General features: G+C 35.7%; 1 protein-coding gene across 1 annotated transcript in view; it reads right to left on the reverse strand.

The window, feature by feature from the left end:
- IGF1 (insulin like growth factor 1) overlaps positions 1–12,159 on the reverse strand; it is a 56,194-nt gene extending 44,035 nt beyond the window's left edge. The window contains exons 1-2 of the mRNA XM_071728313.1: positions 11,851–12,159; positions 7,338–7,494 (exon numbers count right to left, since the gene is read on the reverse strand). Coding sequence (XP_071584414.1) covers positions 7,338–7,494; positions 11,851–11,913 — 220 coding nt within the window. The 5' untranslated portion in view covers positions 11,914–12,159. The remainder of the gene's footprint in view (positions 1–7,337; positions 7,495–11,850) is intronic.
- Between the last annotated feature and the right edge of the window lie 3,367 nt (positions 12,160–15,526).

The raw sequence follows: 15,526 nt of genomic DNA on the forward strand, positions 1-15,526 counted from the left end.
AATAAAATAGTTTTGTTCACTGATCTGGACTGAGTCAGAATGGTCTGAGCCAAACTCTTATTTTTTCTGCATACTCAGCCTTGTGTAAATTTCTACCAATCGCACAGGCACTATAAACAAATGGTTCTGTGCCAAAAAAATTCATGAGTTCGGGTTCTGGTGTGAGCCATAATTTCATAATGGACACAGTTCCCCTGTTTTCCCACTTTTATGGACACATGAGGAAGCAGAAGGGGCTGCTGTCTGTAGGCATTCCCTTACTCTAGAACAGTTATATTACATAATGGGAAAACTGGGACCACAGTTGAATTTCAAAAGTAAGATGGAAAGTATATAAATATGCTGTAGACTCAGGGAAAAAAAAGGGAGAGAGAGATGTGAGTCATAAATTGTTTCTTTGATAAAAGGAGGTTATTCCAATTTTCACTAGCGAGGGATTTAACATCAGGTGAGCAAAGAGCTTCCAATCTCTCTCGTAAGAGCATGAACACTGAAAACATTAAATTTGACTGTACATGGAATTCAATCATAAAGTATCACAAGTATTTCGTACTTGTGCCTGATTTTGTAGGAATTTAAGTTTACTAAGGAATTCAGAGCAGTTCTCTATAGGAATCCTAAACCAGTTTGATAGGAATCAATGCTGGAGAGGCAATCAGAAATTTAATGTGAAAGTTGCTCCAATAAAATTGACAAGATAAGCTCATATATGTAATTTTTTAATACTTGAAGTCTGAAAAAAAAATATCATTCAACTTTTCTTGCTTTGGTGTGGTAAAAAAAGCAATTTGTCCTATTATGCTGCAATCTATGTTTTAACCTGTGCATACGATACAACCTCTTGGTTGAAATAGACATTAAATTGGATTAAATGTTTTAAACATTTTCTTACAGTGACAACGCAAAATTTTCTACAAGTTGGAGTGACCCACTGGCCAGTGTACATTATTCCCCTTAAAATCTATGGAGTTGTTGAAATTCTTGTTCTCAGAAGCTAGTTCAGTGATGCAAACATGAAATGTTTCTCTCATAACAGTTAGATCCAGAACTTGGCCTTTATCTTGCAAAGTGATTTTGCACTAAATGCACCACAAAGAAAACATGAATTAATGGTTTTTCCTGCTTTTTGACATGGAAGTTCCTGCGGTTGTTACCAGAGATAAATTTAGTATAAATTCTTCAATAAGCATATATTTGTGGTATTTCTTTTGTCTTGATTTCTAGACTGAGAAATTACTTAACCGTTAGTTACCCCTTTCATTTATTGTCATATTTTTGTAACAATCAAGCTTCTATCATAGGGAAATATCGACATTAATAAACAAGTTCAGGTCCATATTTTATTAGCAAAGCTCTGAAATGAAAATAGTTATAAGTCTATGATTTTTCAGTGATGTGAAGGTTCAAAACATGCAAAGAGCTGAAGTGCTGAATAAGCTCTAGAGAGATGTCTGTACGACATTTCTTCTCTGTATAGATTGCCCTAGATTCTCAGTAGTAAAAGAAAAGGTTTTAATGAAGAGACTGAGTGGTTTTGCTAATCTGAATAATTTGCTTTCTGACTTTTGCTGTTGTTGATCCAATTTTGCAAATTAATTATTACTACCAGAACAAATGATGAAGTCCATACTTAAAGGTTCTGGACAATTGCATAAAGCATATTCCAGAATTTAAGTCAGGAAAGGATTTTTCTTGGTGTTTAAGATTCAGTGGAAAAGTAAGAGGGGCAACTATGCCAAGAATTAAGGCTGATCTTGCCAAGGGCTTCTGTGAGTGACTTTATCCAACATGAGACTAAACAATGTATTAAACACAAATACAGCAGTTAGGGAATCAAATGTCAAATAACAGCTTTCTACTATTTGAGATAAAATCTGAAAGCTGATCGAGTGCATAGATAAAGGGAAACATCACAAAAAAACATTAGCATTGCTAATATCTAACAGCTAATAAAGACACATAGAAAATTAAACTTCTTGAAAAACTGTACTTATTTGGTTTTGGTAGTAGAGACTTTTTGTAGAGACGTTTCTTCTGAAATCTTGATCGATGTTTGCTTCCCATCACCTCATTAAGACTATCATTACTACTACAGTTCCTCTTAATGGTAAGGCTGAAGAATCATTGAATCCCTGCTAACTTGAGAACTAGTTGTAGAGGAGACCTGTTTGGAGAGTCTAAATTTAGTATGCTTTAGATGCTAAATCCTTCTAGAGACACTGTGTTATCCATGGAGAAAGAAGGGAGAACTTGTTTCTTGGTTGTTAAAGAGGTAACTTAAAAGGATTAACCTCACTAAACTTAGGTTAGTGTTTGTGAGCACTCAATAGCTTTTGGTAATGTGGTAAAAAAGGACAAGTTCTTCCAAAGGCTGGCTTATTTTCAAGAACTTCCTCAATGATTACTACCAGGGGCAATAGAGCAAGCACCAAAATTCTGTGTCAGTTGTTCGACTATACAGAGATACCATTTCAAAAGCCAGAACTGTGTTTTTTCTTACAGAGGTATTTCAATAACTGTGCCTATAGTCCTGGTGCCTTGAGCAGTGACCCTGCAGACCTTGCTAAAGCACATCTCATCTCCTTTTTATCCCAGTTTACCTGTAAGAAGTAAGGAACCCGGACGTAAAGATTGAAGAGTATGCTCAAATCTTCTGTGTATATGGGACGGGGCATGCAGCCAGAAAGAGAAAATAAAAACACACTCGGATCTTGCTGTGCAAGTATAGCCAAGACGACCAGCATTTGTTTGCAAAGATTTTGTAAGGCTGTCACTGACACCACAGGCTGTGTGTCCCCACCACAGCTTTTCAGCATTCCTCTCCTGAACTTGTAGCATTAACATTGCTTCAAGCAGGGACACTGTGAGGAGCTAATGACTCATAGCTCCTACAGGTATGGAGTAGTTAAAGAACTGAGTGCCATGCTATCTCTTGTAATTATGTTGATAGGTTTGACAAGCCTAGGAATTTTAATAACATCTTAAAAGCAGATTTCCTGAAGTAAACAAGAAGCTGTTAGCTAAAAGGATATAGAAGAAGCAAAATGTAATTGCCTTTTATTCTGCCCCTTATTTCCTCCTCTGTAAGGCAGCAGTTCCTCCTTATGTACCTTAGTTCTATAAAACAATGAGATCTAATGACAGCTCTGATTACTCAAAATTGTGTTTATGGTCTTATCCTGATTTTCTGATGATTATAAACCAAAACTCTTATGTGGCGCACAGCTGGGGATATTCCCAAGAACAACACAGAAATCTGATTGTTTCAGTGGAAAAAAAAAATGTAGTAAAAGTCTGTAATGTAGTAAAAGTCTTTGTGTAAAACACAAAGATGTTGACACAAGGTACATTGGTCTGGATATCAGAAAACTTGGTCTTTTATGCAAATCATCCTTTTACATATGGAAGCATGTCCTAGATCATTTGGCATTCTCTGAAGAAGGTCAGAGGAACATCATTATGACAGGTATCTAAACAAGCACCGTCTTTTGTATGCAAGTGGAGCTTCAGAAAATTAACCATAAGCCCAAACCGGTTTGTTTTAGCAGAAGGAAGGTTGGGTTTTTAACTCATGAAATTTATTGCCATGGTTTCAAGTAAGTGTTGCAATCTAGTTCGGGCTGAGGAATTAGAATAACCACAAGTACCTAAGGAAATAAGAAGTCTATTTCTTTATTGGCACTTGCGTGTATTGTTAGGCAAACTGGTAGCCTTTATTGAAACAGGTATCTTTTCAAAGGAGAAGAAACTAGGTAGAAAAGAGTAGAGCATTTGCTCCTTACAGCAAACTACACTTGTCTTCCTTCCTCATGGTAGTAGTAGCCCTCATGAAACAATGTGAGAGGGGACAAATGTAGGTCCATCAAGGTCAACATGTGTGAAGAAAAAAATATATATTTTGAAAAAATTAATCTGCAAAATAAATTTCTGTTATAAGACTGGAGAATTTCAAGGAAAAATTGCCCTCTCCTGAGCTACCACTTCTCTAAGTTTCCTGTAATTTGTCCTTTTAGTTCTTCCAACGCTGTGTCTGTGCACAATTGCTTTGTAATAGCGGTGGCATAGAAGATCTTTCTAGATATTAAAACTCAAATGAACATAGCAGCCATCCCACTTTGCTTCATGACTGTTGAATCAAGTAGTTTTGAGTCTAGAGAAAGATTAACTGAGAAAAGTTGTGTCTAAACATATTCACTTGTGTACTTGGGTGGCAGAAGCTCTGCTAGAGAGGTGTTGATATATAAAAGGTGGCAACAAATTGTTCTTCACTGGTGAATCATAGGAGAGGAAAAGTAGTCCAAGAAATAGCCAGTCCTGGCTTCACTTAAATGTGACCAAGGGAAAAAGCAGAGGTTCTAATCTGGGATTTGTGCAGTGGCCTCTCCTCTGGAAGTCAATAGTCTTTTTTGTGTATGAGGGGCATCTCTTCAGAAGCTGTTAAGAATTTTCTTATGTAGCTAGGACGTTGGGCAGAGTACACTACATATAGGATTTTTTTTTTTTTTTTTAAATTCCAGTAGATATAGCCTTGTGGTTGTGGACTACAGAGTTTCAACAGAAAGTAACTCAGTCATTTCTATCTTCATTTCCACCCACGACTCTCAAGGATAATCAGAAGCTTTGACCTTGAGCCTGAACCAGAAGCTCCACCTCAGCCAAAAGGTATTCTTTATATTTGGAGTCTCTAGTGAAATACAGAATGGTGGAAGAAAAACCTTCCCTCACAGCTATTTTCTGTGCAACTTAAAGGCAAACAATACCATTGATTATACCTTATATAAAGGAACCACAGTATGAGAATATGAGGTTTAAAATACAATATAAATTTATATTCTTTTCACTATGAGAGAAAAAAGTTCATTGGATTTTTATTTCTGCCAATGATAAAGCATTCTTAAAAAGTCCCCTGAAAGGGAGCAACATTTTCATCTTCCAATAATACACTGCATTCTATAGTACATTTGGTATAAGGAACTCAGCTTCTTCTTACAATGTTATTTGATTTAATTTTCTATCATTCTGTATTTTAAGCACTAACAGATAAGAAGGAAAAGGCTAAAACAAATGAAATTGCTGCCTCATGAACTAGAAGTAGTGTTTCAGCACAACAATATAAGACTTTCTTAAACAGGGGTGTTCATTCATTATAAAAACCTTTCCTAGTATTCCTACAAAACAAGGTAGACCTTTATGGTGTCAACAGTTACATTAAGAAAAACAACAAAGAAAACTAGAGATAGTCTTGTCTGACAGCAGATAAACCTAAGACTGAAAGGGTAAAGTTCAAAGACTGAAAGGTTGAAACTTCAGTGCCCTACCCTGATATTTTAAAGTAAGGATGATCTAGTTTAGGGAATGTAGAGATTTCACTTGACCTCTTACCCTGAGGGACATGAAGAGTACATGTAACAGGGAGCCTGATTGCTTGGCAGTAGCAGCCACTCTTGTGGTCAACAAGTGTGATAGTTCTATGAACAAGCAGGAGACATTTTTTCTGGGAGATAAATGGCTGGGAAAATGCCTTAAACTCACGGACAGTAAAAAAGAAAATTAAAAAATACACTATTCTAAGTGTGCAGTATATTATGCAGTATATTGTATTGTATTTTGTCACCGTTTTCTGGTGCAGAAAAAAGAGCAGTGAATGAAAGTCTTCCTTTACATTCCTTCCAACTATTAAAGTATTTATAGGAGACTCAATTAGCCCCTTAAATGTAAGTCAACTGCTGAGAAATGTAACAGATTTTGGTGTTCAAATGAACATATGAAAAGTTGGTAGAAAAATGTAAATTCCTTTCTGAGAGATTTCAGTATTTTTAGTATGGTGTTTAGCACCAGAATACTAAGTTAAATGGCACCCTAGATGCTCATGAACAATATCCAAAGTGTTAAATAGAGCAAAGAAGAGTTCTTTAGTGACTTACTTTGCACGTATGAAACAAAGTAAGTGTGAAGGTGTTAAAGGTAAACCTTAATAGGAAGTGCCAAGCAGATAGTCTGCAGCTTATTGCATTGCAAAGATCAGGATTTTATTTTAAATTAAAGGTGGAAGAATTCCCAGTACTATTTTTATTGTGGACAAGGTGAAGAATATTGAAAGCAATAACTCCAGTAATAGAAATTAATAGGAAAGAGATGAATAAGATCCAAACAACAAAAGGGATAGCTTAGAAGACAAGAATTATTGGCATAAGGTGAGGATAATAGAAGTGAAAAAAACCCAACCTAAAACCAACTAAACCTCACAAAGAATATAAACATAAATAGAAAAAAATCCCCTTCAGTTATTTCCTTTCTTTATAGCCCAGCTACCCCATGTTTTCTTTTCTTAGTTATATTCTTCTTTGGAGAGGTAACTGAGGCCCCAAAAGAAAGGTAAATTCAGAAAAGAGCTTCAAACAAGCACATATTATTATTAAAAGTAAACACCCATTTCAGAGCCTCTAAAAGCACAAATTCTTGCATATGTTGAATAAATATATTCATGAATGAATACAGAATGAATAAATTCCTGCTAAAATTTTCATTAACTTCATGTTATTTGAATAGCAAACAGATTTCTATTAGTTGCAATGCATGTATTGTGTTGATCATGACCTTACTTATAAGAAGTTACTACGATAAAACACTTATCTAAATACTTCAGCTTTGCAATATCTGCAAAAGAAAATATTGTTATGTTCAGTTCCAAAGAGTAGGTCTTGCTACAAAAGGGTTTTTGTGTCTATCCACACTATTGCAGACCTAATTCTATCTGTTGTCTGTACCGGTGTAATTCTTTACTAGCTTACCATACATGGATTTTCCTTCACCTGTATTTAGCTTGTATTTAAATCATGAGGATATTTGGAAGTGGTAACTTTTTGCTTGATGCCTTCCAGCATTTTTTTTTTTTTTTAAAACCAGATGTTGAAGCTTTGTAATATGACACAATGTGTACTTAAACTGTTTATGAGTAGTTTGACATAACAGGTACATGCAGTTCATGTGCCTCATGAATATCTTGGGTTTAGTGTGTTCTTTCATTCGTTTAATTTCAGTGGCAGGTCAGCAGAAAACAGTAATATAGCAGATGGAATAGCAGCAGCTGTAAAGTGAATAAAACAATACCGCATCTGAAAAACATTATTTGTCAGAAACTCAGAGAGGCTGAACACAGGCACACATCTAATTTTTTCTGAGACTTCCTGGTCACTGAAGACTTGGCTATATCCAAGACAGACACCACTAATCATACCCAGCAGCCTGGTTTGATCATTTCAAAGCTCACTTAGAGCAGTTGCAAACTCCAGCAGATTACTTGGAAGGTTTAGAGTTGAATGAAAGGGTTTACTTACTGAAGTAAAAGCCTCTGTCTCCACACACAAACTGAAGAGCATCAACCAGCTCAGCACCACAGAGTGTTTCTGGGCCAGCAGCAGCAGAACTGGTTAAGGTAAGCAAACACAGGCCAAGGTAGAAGAAATGAATGTAGGACACAGTGTGCATCTTCACCTGCCAAGGAAGCAAAAGCAGTGTCAAAATTTCCCAACAGAGCTTTGAAGAAAATTACTCCTGCATCCTTGAGAACTGAGAAAGCAGAGGTACTATAATTTGTTAGACAATAAACAAGAGTATCAGGAAATGTCTCACCATAATTTTCTAACTGTCTACGTGTTATAGTCCATGTATTTTGTAAACTGATTGCTTCCTCCAGTGAATATTCTTGGTTCACATTCACACGCCGTAGGAGTATTTCATTAACACATTTTAGTAACTATATTTTATGGTTGCACCTGCCCGCAAAAGGATGATCCAGAAAAGTGCAATATGGAGGCAAAGGGAAGCCCAGAATGACAAGAATAAGGACAACTGGACAACCTCGAGTAGCTTTGCCTGGGACTAGATAGGCTGTGAGGGAACGTGACACTTGCCTGCCAGTGTATTGTCAGTGTGGGTCATGACAAATATTTAATCTAAGGAGTAGCTCTGGCATAAGCATAGCTGTAAACTGGATGGAAGGAAATTTGGCCCACTACGTACAGGGTTCATGATTAGTATTCTGTGTTTCTCCAGACACCTTGAAATGGGAAGTACCAGGACAAAACAGAAGAGGTTTCATGGAAGAACTTGCCAGAGCTACAGAAGAGTTGATGAGGCACATTCCATAGTAGGTGGACACATTCCATGACTCTTACAGCCCTCTGTTACTAGGAAGTTAACATTTGGAAGTATCCAAAAAATTAGGAGGAGCACTAGTGGGAATGTCAAGTATTTGTATATTTACTTCACGGAAGCAGCTATTCCGTCACTGACCTTCATTATATCCTCTTAGTCAGGGTTGGCTATGAAGTATGTACAGAGAGAAAAGATGTAAATCTTTTCTTATTTACATTTTCTTAGAAATCTTGTTTTCCTAGACTTATAATTGAAGGCCAACTGAAGAAAGGGTGTAAATTTGTATAATTCCATCTATCTAATTCTCTTTGTACCAATTTATACCAAAGATCTTCTTACCCAACATGTCAAAGAAGAAAGCTTTTTTTTTTTTCCCTTCTCTTTAAAATACTAGGATATGGTATTTATGTTTCTTTTATTTTTAGAAGGACAGGGAAGAATGTGCTTAATGAATATTAACAACTGATTAAGGTCTCTTGACAGAAATGCTAGTTTTGAAAGTTGTAAACCTGCATTCAATTTAATTCTCTTTCAAGGTTAATGTTAGTATAGCAGTCAGGTAAAAAGTTCCCAATCTTTCTTTCATATACAGGTAACCTTGTATATTGTCTTAAAACTGCTTTGTATTAATCAGACTAGTGCAAAATAATTGGAGTAAAATGATTAATTGTCCCTGAAGTTTCTTTCAGGGATTCAGGGACCATTTAATCTTATTTTTATTCACTGAACTTTTGCAAAACTGATAAAATTATCTATTGTCTGTTCATATGGGATCTCATCCAGAGGGGTATTGAGCCTTCTCTAGTCAATAATTTTTAAGAGTTCTTACTTTTCTGGCAAGGGATCTTAGCAACTTTGCTGGATGGGTCCCCTATTTCAGATTAAATTAAAGCTGAATAAGAGACAAATCTATAAATAAGTCAGAATTTATCCTGCTTTTTTCCCCCTAATATTTCTACTGTGAAAATAATGAACAAATCAAAATCTCCTAATATATCATAAAAAGAAAGAATAATTATTTCCCCATTCACAAGAGTCTTTAGCCAACTTTGCCACACTTTAATTCATGGACTTGCCACACTTCAATGGCAGATGGGGAAGATCAGATAATAAATAAATGATGATAACATGAAGCATTATATGCTGTAATGATTCCCTATCTTAACAATATCAAATTCTTTTTCCCCTTGCCACGTTTTTGCATTTCTGAGATAAATGTTGTGCACCTGCAGTTTAAGATGGTTCCTAGTTCTGAGGAAGTAAAGCAGAAAGCTGTTCAGCACAGCGCCTCAGAAGGCTGAAAGACATTACAAGCACAAGAACATTATGTATTTAATGATCTGTTCTTGTATAACATTTGGGCCAGAAATAAATATAAATCTTCGCCATTTAACAATTTTGTCTTTTTCAAGACTTTTCATCTGGGTTGCATTTTCAGATAAATATCAGCACTGAACTACAACAAAATAGATTATCTACTGTTTTTCCTTTAGTGGAAGCCAAAAAGGCTGCACAGTATAAACCACAGAGAATTTCTAACTTTATCTCCAAATTTAAAAACAGTCAGGAACTTTCAAACAAATCAAGAGCATTCAAACTTTGATGAAAGGAAAACAGATTCACATGTTTCTAGGGCTTAATCAATAAATTGTAGAATTAAGTGCTCTTTCATCCAAACTAATTCCAAAACATTGTTTAAAACTTGAACTTTACTTCATCATTTTAATTGAAATAAAATATCAGTTGTTTCAATAGGTTTGTGATAGAATCAAAGTTCCCACTGATGTCTAAGGAGAATATTCATAAGAAAATATAAAGTTGTAACCCCAAATTACTTTGTTGTTTTTTTACAGACAGGCAGGGTGTTTGCAACGTTCCCAATCTGACTAGAAAGTTGAGAGTTTAAAAGAAAACGTTTTGGCATGTGGGTGGGGTTTACTGAAGCATCTAATTACATTTGGAAATTGAATGCAGGTTCAGGATGAGACTGGTTAAGCACTTCTTTTAGTTGCATAGAATGACTGACCGTATTTTCACAGCTGGAATTTCCTTTTTTTTTTTTTTTCAGTAAAGTAACCAGCTTTTGCTGCATTCCTCTTTTAACAGTCCAGAAGGGTGGCACCACAGGGGAATGTCATATGTGAACATTCTACATCTCAATTTTTCTGTGTAGGACCTGTTCATCTAACAATCAGCTGGCACAAGTTGTGCATAAGAATTGTTCACATGCTTGGTCATTTTAATAACATATTAGAACATCTACAGTAACTCTGAGTATCTTGAAGTGGGCAACATTATTATAGAAAGTATATGCTACAGAAAAAAAAAAAGGAGAGCTATGGTTAAAATTACATTTTGCTACATAGACTATAGTAGAAATATGTAAGTAATATGTAGTAAGAACATTCACTAGTAATTACTTATAAATAAATCATGTATACTCTAGAATGGATCAAAGTTTAAATACTGCTAACTTTGATTAAAGAATCTGGGATGCATCTTAGCCTAAATCAATATGATTCATTGATTCCAAGGAAACCTGGCAGGATGCATCAGCTGAGGAACTAGCATATTACTTTTATGTCTCTTAGTGCCTTGCTCAATACTTTTAAAAAAGTCATCTTCATCTTTCAAGTATATTGGAAGGGATGCACATTTGTGCATTAAGAGAATGGTTTCATCCATGCAATTACAGACCTGCTTTTAGGAATCACATTAAGGAATGAGGTAAGTGTGTTTTAAGAGTAAGACACTGTAAAAAATAATTAGGCCCTAAACAATTAAAACAGGAGAATTCTATCAACTACATAAGTGTCCTTGCAAAATATAAAAGAAAAAAAGTTCTTTAAGGATATAAATCTGCTGATAATGGAAAGTTGAACTAGGGCCAATTGACAGCAAGAGAGGGCAATGCCCCTAGTGAAGCCAAATTTACTTAAAGACAGTTAATATTAACATGTAGAAATTATAGGGTTATAACAAGAAACTTCACATGCAAACTTTCCTCAAACAGCCCTCTCTACAAGGGAAAACTTGGAGATGAACATGCAGGGGAATTTCCATTTTCTTTATGTACAGTTGCTTAAGGTATACAAATATGCAAGGTCAGCACGAGTCGCAGCTGGGTTCTAATGTAGAAAACAAACTGAACTTCACATTTACTTCCCATTTATGAAAGCAAAAAAAACCAAGTAAATGCTACATTGCTGCCAGAAAATTGCTGCAGTGACAACATCCCTTAAAAGTTTCCCTGTGAAAGCACGAGCATTTTATCTGTAATTGTGTATAATAAAACTGCAGAAACTTAACCTACCTTTTCTCCTATAAAAACCTGCACCTGCAGAAAACAGCTAAAAGTTCTTGTTTTCAGAAGCATTAATTAACAATATAGACAATGATGTAATTGGACCCTTTAATAATGACATAACTGAAATATTGCAAAGTTTCTGAATAGAAGTGAAATTCAAGCCATGTATCTGCAATAGTTTAGCTTTACAGTTATCAATGTAATTGCAACTATTACATACAGCCATTTTCCAGATCACACAGAATTGCATATTCAGCAATTTATAAATAATTCTCAGTTCTAAAATAATGTTATTGAAAAGTGCACAGTATTCCTTAAAACAGAAACAGACAACATACAGTAAAATAAAACTAAAAAAAATATTGGAAATAGTAATAAAGATTTACCTTCAAGAAATCACAAAAGCAGCACTTAACTAATTGTGTTGAAAGACTGTTGATTTTTTCCATTGCTTCTTAAAAGTGCAAAGTCTGGAAATGAATTTGTTAGCAGTAATGATGAGAAAAAAGAAATCCAGAGAGATGTGAGATGTTGAGAGCAATGTCACATTTCAATATTGAGGACTTTATTCCATTGCGCAGGCTCTATCTGCTCTGATTTTAGCAGTGACAGTGAGATTTAGCAAACAGAAGAGGGATTTAGAGAAAATCCTCACATTTATCTACATTACACAGACACTGTAGACAGGAAACAGCTGGGGGAGCATTTGCCTTCTCTCTCTCTCCCTCTTCTGGTAAAGTTACCGAGTAAGGACTTTTGGGCATGGTGATAAATAAAATCATACCTTTGCATTTTAAAACTAGAGCACAGAAGCATATTTTTTCCCTTTAAAAGAATGTGAATTAGTGACTGAAGGGTTAGCAGACGAAAAAGCTTGTGCTGCTATGAAAAAAATAAGAAAATGTATTCATTCTGGTTAAGTTTCAGATAGCTGTGTGTGCATTTGTATTTATGTATGGGTGTGTGACTGCATTTCAAATATATAAAAATTAAGATAGGCAGAGGCATTTTTATGTGTATATGCATACTTTGTATATATGTACACATTTTATTTATGTATTGAGGCACAGGTATTTTATTTATAAGGGATAGAAAGGCATTCAGTTATCTACTTTTTTTCCTCAAGCATCTTTATGTGATTAAACTTGGCACATCTATATGCTGAGTAACAATTAGGACCTCCAACTCGATGTGCTATTAACCCTAACGTAGCAGCTTGTTAAAAACAAGAGGATTGTTGAGCGTTATTGTAAATATGGCAAAATAGCTTTTAGCAACCAGACAGGAGAAGTCAGATCGTTTCCTAGAATTTATAGTACTATGAATGTAGCAACACCAGTAGGCCAGTTTGGGGGGTTTCCATTAAATTAATCTTGAAGGTGCTGTTGTAATTATAAAGTGATTTCCTCCCTGTTTGTTAACAACCTTCATGGTTGCTCTTAAGAACAATTTACATGACACTTGGAAGGAGAGAATTCAACTTTGCTAGTTCTGCAATACCTAACTTTTGCCTTTTTATTTTTCCTCAATTATGAGTATATTATAAATAACACGAGCTGGCCAGCAGCATGCTCTCACGGGTTATGATGTCATTCAAATCCCTCAACTGTGCTAGTGGCTTGCAATGTGCTCCAAGCCAGCTGTTTTTCTATTTATAATGTATGCTTGCATTTCAATACTTAGCTATGGAGAATAAAGTTGTGATGCTGCTTTAGAGATATAATGTGTACTTGTTACCTTTTAGTTTTGGAAGATGACATCTAAAAGTAGAGGATTAAAAAAACAGCAGCTCCAGAAACTAAAAACATGTCACAAACAATGCAGGATTTCCATAAAAGCTGCTCTGGAGTATTGCATTTTGTCTTGTGTTGTCCCCTTCCACTGAAGAGAGAGGTGCGTGCTCAGGTGTTAGCTGTACTTTATTACTGACAATAACAAGTGACATCACATTGGCCCAGATCCATTCTCAGTTTTCAGATCCACCTTGAGCTATGTGGTGCTTGCCAGGCAGAAAGGACACCTTTAGTTATCTGCATCCTCTGTGAACAGCTAATACTCTGCTCAGTGCAGTGTTCAGTGGGGTATGGGCAGCTAAGCTGATTAATCTTTGGGAAGGGATTTCTTCTAATGGAGCATAATGGCAGTCACAGAGGGCTTTGAGGTGAGTTTGTTTGGCGCAGGTAATATCAATATTTCAAGCATTCTTATACACATTGGTACTGCAGGTACTGTATTGTAATATTTTGGTCTGTTTTATTCTTCCTTTTGCATTTTAGAGGCCACTGAATAGTGCCCTTCTACTCACGGCTTGACGGGCCCTGCTGCAGCTTGTAGCACATGTATGACCAATTTCCCCAGCCTAATAGAAGGAAGTGGGAAGACAGCTCATAAAACCTCTGATATTCTTTGACTTTCACAGTACTACAGATGGGTGAAGATTCTTCTGCCTTTTTCCTCCCAAAGAACAGAAGGAATCCACTCTCTTATCACTTCCCCACTTCCTGAGCTTCAAGCCCTCATTTCACTCCTTGCTGCTTTCCTTCTCCAATGTTTCCAGACCTCTCTTGATCATAAGAACAGTGTGCAGTAGAAGATGGAACTTTTTGGCTTTCCAGGTAGCCATAGAATTGTGATGTCTTCACAAATGCTAATCCTGTTTCTTTCCATTCTTAACTCCAATCCTCATTCTACCCAATGAGCATAAGTTTCTGATGCACTTCTTTCTTTTAGTTCTTGCTTTAAAGAGGTATTGTAAAGAGGCAGCAAAGTAGAATAGATTCAAGGAAAGGTTTTGGTAGTCATTTTTAGAATTAGTGCTTTTCCTCACTAACAAGTAATTCCATTATTTCTAGAAAATTAAGTAGTCCTCAGGACATAGTAATCTGGGGATCACTGCTTTCCTAAAATACACCTTCTATTCTGGTGATAATATTCTAATCAGTAGCATAGTCTGGTAACTAATGGAGATTTTTTCATTTCTCTCTTGTTAAATATAGTAGATTTTAGTTTATAAATCATAAAGTATTGTACTATTATTACTTTATGATTGAGTGGTTATACAGTTGCATACATTCCCTTCAATAAAATGCACCTGTAAGCTACAGAGTGTGTCAATATAAAGAGTCATCAAAATGCTCACAAAGGATATCCAGGTCAGAAAAATTCACTTTTTTGGATTTGCATAGCCATTCTACATTAAAAGGCAATTATATACGTGTGTATATATATCTTGTTTGTCTTCTTATGTATACCCTGCAATGATATAATAGAGATAATCAGATATTTAGGAATTTATGTGTTCAGATTCTCATCTTTTTAACTTTGATCATCCTGTAATATCACTTCTGTAATGCTGTAGAGATTATGTCAGTTTTTCTAGGGAGAACTCCATTTTAGAGAAGACAGATAGCAAAGCTACAAATAATGTTATCCCAATTAATATATCATCCTTAAAGACCATCCTTCCTTAAAGACAGGAAAGTTGCCACAATAAACAGTAAGGCAACCAGTATGCTGTTCTCTTGCACTCTATATTGGATCACAGTTGCTTATATGCATTTTTTTACCTATAGCTGTAGATTCTTTTCTTATATTGGGATTGTAAATTTGCTGGAGCCAAGATAGATGCTGTAATAGATATTAGCTGAGAAGGTGATAAGGGTGAGAGCATGGTGGAAGACAGAGTGGAAAAAGACAAACACAGTGGCTGATGAACCACTGCTCTTCGTTATATGAAAAAAGCAGAGACAAGATTGCCTTTTGTTACGTTGTTTTAAGGACATCGATCCTGTGCAGAACATGCACAGATGCAGTAATGTTTCTGCAGTGTAAACTGGTGACTGATTTATACTGAATGTCACTGGTGATGTGTCCCCTGCTCTCTCCACCCTCCACCAGAGCCTTTTGAAGGAATGGTGTCTCATCATTCTTCCCTCAGCTCACAGACAGGTAACTGAATTCAGTTCACTAGGCCAATGGGAACTGTATTTTTTTTTTTCAAGTGCCAATCATGACATTAGTTATTAAAGACATTATTAATTTGCCTAAATCTAGACATCTAGC

The sequence above is a fragment of the Heliangelus exortis genome, chromosome 1, assembly GCF_036169615.1.
Source record: "Heliangelus exortis chromosome 1, bHelExo1.hap1, whole genome shotgun sequence".
Lineage (NCBI taxonomy): Eukaryota > Metazoa > Chordata > Aves > Apodiformes > Trochilidae > Heliangelus > Heliangelus exortis.